Source organism: Peromyscus leucopus, chromosome 18, assembly GCF_004664715.2.
Source record: "Peromyscus leucopus breed LL Stock chromosome 18, UCI_PerLeu_2.1, whole genome shotgun sequence".
NCBI classification, from domain to species: domain Eukaryota; kingdom Metazoa; phylum Chordata; class Mammalia; order Rodentia; family Cricetidae; genus Peromyscus; species Peromyscus leucopus.
Genome location: NC_051078.1, coordinates 4,682,695 through 4,688,133, shown reverse-complemented (window position 1 = coordinate 4,688,133; position 5,439 = coordinate 4,682,695). Strand labels below are relative to the sequence as shown.

At 41.8% G+C, this 5,439-nt stretch overlaps 1 protein-coding gene across 1 annotated transcript; it reads right to left on the bottom strand.

The window, feature by feature from the left end:
* Positions 1–521: 521 nt before the first annotated feature.
* On the bottom strand, positions 522–1,001 carry LOC114704829 (skin secretory protein xP2-like). Its single transcript, XM_028886308.1, has one exon. It carries the CDS (start codon positions 999–1,001, stop codon positions 522–524), a length of 480 nt encoding a protein of 159 aa, XP_028742141.1.
* Positions 1,002–5,439: the final 4,438 nt, after the last annotated feature.

Genomic DNA, 5,439 nt, shown 5'->3' with positions numbered 1-5,439 from the left:
GAGAGGAAGATGGAAGCTGTGAGCAGTTTTAGAAGTGTAGCTAGAGAGTTTTCTCTCTGGGTCCTGCCAAGCCTCGGCAGTCCAACAGCCCACTTATAAAATAAACACACAGACGCTTATATTATTTAAACTGTTTAGCCTAATGGCTCAGACTTCTTGTTAACTGTTCTTATATCTTAAATTAACCCATTTCGATTAATCTGTACTTTGCCACGTGGCTCGTGGATTACCAGTACCTTACATCTTCCTTGTCATGGCGGTGGCTGGCAGTGTCTCCCTGCTTCAGCCTTCCACTTCCCAGAATTCTTCTCCTCCTTGTCCCGCCTATACTTCCTCCTACCTGGCTACTGGCCAATCAGTGTTTTATTTATTAATCGATCAGAGCAACACATTTGACATACAGAACATCCCACAGCATAGAAAGGTTGTAAATGTAGACCGTTCTGGACTGTTACAAAGGATCTGACCTATAGAAAGGAGTAGTAAGTGATGAGGGAATCCCTGAGTGGGCTGAGGATATCTCAGAGAGTAGCATCCATGGGAGTAGCAATGAGAACATCCATGGGAGCAGCATAGAGGGAATCAATGGAAGCTGGACTAGGGCCATCAATGGGAGCAGCACTAGGGGCTTCAATGGAAGGACTTGGAGCATCAATGGAAGCTGGACTAGGGCCATCAATGGGAGCAGCACTGGGGGCTTCAGTGGAAGGACTTAGAGCATCAATGGAAGCTGGACTAGGGCCATCAATGGGAGCAGCACTAGGGGCTTCAATGGAAGGACTTGGAGCATCAATGGAAGCTGAACTAGGGCCATCAATGGGAGCAGCACTGGGGGCTTCAGTGGAAGGACTTAGAGCATCAATGGAAGCTGGACTAGGGCCATCAATGGGAGCAGCACTGGGGGCTTCAATGGAAGGACTTGGAGCATCAATGGAAGCTGGACTAGGGCCATCAATGGGAGCAGCCCTGGGAGTCTGGCCTACTACAGATGGTAATCCCATTAGGCAAACAGTGCCAGAGTGCTCTTGGGCTATAGACAAACCAAACAACTATCTATCTGGCTGGGCTTGTCCCTCTCTATCTGCAGATCCAATACTACACTGTCTACAGTAGTGCTAAAATGCACACAGGAGCCTCAAAGGCAGTTTCCCCAAAAAATCAGCATCTTCCCATCTCAGCCATGAGATTGAGAGCCTCCACCCAGTCTCCAATACAGAAGCTGAGGTTAGCCTATGGGACTGCCTTCCTTCTCCTCATTCATCTCCAGCTAGACACGAATCCTAAGTTAAAGCTCAGAAATGACACTGGAAATGTGTGGGTGTTTGCTACCTCGACAGCCACTGTATTTCAGTGCAGCCCCACACCGTCTCTTCCCAGGACTGTAACATGGTCTTTCACTTTTATGGTTCTATTCGTAGTCTCCTCCCCAACCCCTCTTACTTACAGGAAAATACTCACTTTAAAACTGGTTTCAAAAGTAGGACATAAAGTTGATAACCTCACTCCCCCGGATTAAGTCAACGAAACAGGAAAACCTAACCAGGCAGGAGCTATGTTTCTGATTAGCAAACAAAACCCTTTCCAAAGCTGGCAACCAACCTTTCAGAGTATCCCCATCCCTCTGCTGATTTGGTGAGTGTTTCTCAGACCATGAACACACCAGATCCATTAACACCACAGCCTATGAAGAAGTCCCTCTGATCTTTGTTGTGTGCCTCGTAAACTACACTGCGTGACTCAGATCAAATGTCAGGTCCTTGGTACAACTTGTGCAGCCACAAGGTCTGTGCTCTGGTATTGTTACTGCTCTGGCATCTCTAGTATATTACTTCACCCCCATACATTAATTTATCGTTTTTCATCTTCTACTCAAGAGGTCTCTGAACCCCGTGAGAACAGAAATGCTGTGTGTCCATCTTCACCTTTTCTGAAATTTTTTTTAAAAGTTATTTCTCTTGAGTTTGATACAAATGTTCTTTGGTGCTGTAATGAAATAGACAAGAAAATGCAATGTATGGGAAAGGGAGTTATAATAGAGGCTTTTCTCTTTCCCACCTGGTCTCATAGCCATTTCCAAATAATCACTCAGAGGCTTATATTAACTATAAATGTTTGGCCAATGGCTCAGGCTTCTTACTAGTTAGCTCTTACATTTATATTAACCCATATTTATAATAATCTATTTATTGCCATGTGGTCTGTGACTTACTGGTTCTCTGGCATCTTGTTCCTTGGATGGATGGATGGATGGATGGATGGGTGGCATCTTTCTACTCTGCCCTTCTTCATCTCTGTCTCCAGTTTGGACGTACTGTCTAATCATATTCTGCCTGGCTATTGGCCAAAACAGCTTTATTTATTAACCAAAGAGAGCAACAGATATTCACAGCCTACAGAAAGACCATCCACATCAGGGGATAAAGTTGCTTTGTAGGAATATTCATGTGTCAGAAACTCCCAGACCAAAGGCTTCCTTAACCATTCACCTTAATGCAGATTTCAACTGTTCACACAACAATGAGCTACCCATGTTAGTGGGTGATCATTTAATTTTGCAGTAAACTAGACTCTCTTATGTTCCTCTTATTTTTATGCAGTATTCTCTCTTGATGACCTGTTTCTGACTCCTTAAGGCTGTTCTACTTCTCAAGAGTTTAGATCTAGCCACTGCTTGTGGGTAGACTAGGAGAGAACTGGGCTGAGGAAGACAGACAGAGACAATGACCCAGCATCCAGGGCCAGGCAGTACATCTGATGGATCCTTCTGCAGCTATCCTGCCCATCAGAGCATCCGAGACCCAGCAGCACCAATGGAACATTTCACAACTCTCTTGACCTCTCTGTCTCTCCAAATAGCAGTAACTCTAGTCACCTATGAAGACACACAGAGAGTTACACTCAATGTCCTTGAATATCACACCGATTGTGAGATTTAAGATGGGCCTAGACTTGCTCTGTGGAGTCCCAAAAGACGGCACTAAAGACTGACTTTGGAAAGTTTAGAGAAAAAAAAAATTCTTTTACCATTGAGAACTAGCTGCCAATAAGAGAGCTGGCTGTACAAAGGAGCGAATTGCCTTCAGCAAAGAATGTTATGTACAGGCACACATTTGCTGCGAAGTTAGTCAGGGGGATTCAGACAGAAGGGATCTCTCGGGGCATCTAGTGTTGAGTCTCTACTGAAAATAAAGACATCTTTTCATCTTTATCTTTCTGAATTTTTTTCGGTTTCCTTTCCAGTGTTCCAAGAGATTCAGCAAAGATGATGACGGCTACTCAAACTGAGGCTTTAATCTTCATGTCCTTTACCTGCACCTCATGACTTGGTCTGCTAGGAAATTAAAAGGTTTAATGTCCTCCTAAACAAGGAAAAAAAATAAGATGTCCATTTTAGTCATTAATTAAAATTCTTAGCTTAATTGTCATATTCCTTTCTTATATCTGACATGAACATCTATATTTTATTCTAAAATATTAAAGCACAGGCATGAAGTCCACCAAATTATTACTATAGTAGTTGAAAACTAAAAATTATAGCATGTTACTGGGAGAAATTGGTTTTCAGACAATTGGCTTTCACATAGCATTTGAATGATCAGGTTGTCCAGCTATTTTGAGTTTGCTTCTCATAAATGCCAAACTGATGTGTCTTTGATTCCCTTTCCCACCCCAAAGAAAAATTCTTAAGAATTTTTAAGAATGCAGTATTGGTTGCAAGAACGAAGTCATCCAGAAATGAATGCTGCATCCCAGCTTTATGTGTGGCTCCTCAAACGGTCCGCTACAGGCCTTTTGCTTTGTTTACGAACCACCTGCGGCATTTGTAACATGACATGACCATGAAAATGGTTCAAGCTGTATTTTTGAAATGGAATCACATACGTGAGAAATTGGACACCAAGAGCATTGTAGCCATGGATAAGTGGTTTATTGTGCATGACTTCAAGCAGGGGCCTTAAAATGATGCTTAAAAGAAACATGCACTCCTTACCTCCATTGCACAGTTGGAACTCCCATGAATGATTGTGTAGAAGGTAAAGGAAAGTTAAATTTTACACCTGGAGATATGCTGTTAAATTTTCAGATTTCAGACGCCATAAACCAGGAAGTGTTAAAACTGAATGTTTGTGACAATGTGAGATAGGACGCACTAAAGGGAAATCACTGGATTGAAAAGGAAGCTCCTTCAGTCTGGTCCTACTTCCCTGCTAATCAGCTGTGATCCTACATAAAACTTGATCTCTGAAATGACGGAGAGAAAAGGAATAGGGTTCCATGGGCTCTGAGATTTCTTCCTAAGTTTTATAACTGAAAAGAAGAGACCTGGCATTCATCAGGTACAATCAGCCCTGGGGCTTTTACATTCCTTTTCCTTCTTACTCTTTATTCTAATATTAATTTTCACATCAATTATGAAAATAAAATATTGCACAAATGTCAGTGGTCATTCAACTACAAATGAGTAATGACTAATACATCAGATACATGCTGTCAATTTTCACAGTGTGAAAAGGGAATCCGTGTTCTCCCAGCAGCATTTAAAATTGTTTTATTTTATTCATTCCTCCGATTATCCATAGTATGCTTATTGAATAATTGACTATGTTTTAGGAAAAATTATAAGTAAGACATATGAACATAAACATGGCTCTCGCTGCCTTGGAGTTTACATTCTGACTATGGTTGATGGAAAATGGATTCCTAGGACTGAAAAGGTAACAGGAGCTGTGGAGAGCCCAAGAGGGCTGTAATATTTACAAGGTGAAGCCAGAGATGAGTTACTTTAAACCGATGTGGTTTAGACATAATTCATGTCTCCCTGGAACCACCTTGTGATAGAGAGCGTTTTGTAAGAGGTAGGTTTTTATGTTCACATTTTGTCAGGAGTAGCTGGAGCAGGCCCATGGCTTTAGGAAGCCTACCGATTCCAAAGCGGAGCTGCCACCGAGTGCCTGCCTCCTTGAGAACGTTACCTCGCTCCACCCTCTTTCACCTGAAACTTAGGCGCTTCCTTAATTAAAATACCCTTCTGCTTCTTTTTAAACTATATGGTTGGGTCTGGAACAGTGGTTCTCCACCTTCCTGATCCTGTGACCCTTTAATACAATTCCTCCTGTTGTGCTGACCCCCACCATAAAAATTTTTTTCGTTGCTACTCCGTGACTGTGATTTTGTTTCTGTTATCAATCGTAATGTAAATACTTTTTCGAGATAGAAATTTGCCAAAGGGATCAAGACCCACAGGTTGAGGACCACTAGTTTGGAGCAATGTAGCCTACACAAAGGATTCTTAATCTTTTCCACTTAGGAAACCTTCCTGCTCAAGAAATTTTTATGTGACTCTGCTTGTATGAACACAGGAAATACATATATGTAGGAGGTATATAAGCCAAATAATTATAATAAATCATAAAGAAATTTGTTTCAAAATACTTCTCT

Bases quoted from the DNA above. Each gene is read 5' to 3' on its own strand.
- LOC114704829 (XM_028886308.1), bottom strand. From the start codon at position 1,001: ATGGGATTACCATCTGTAGTAGGCCAGACTCCCAGGGCTGCTCCCATT.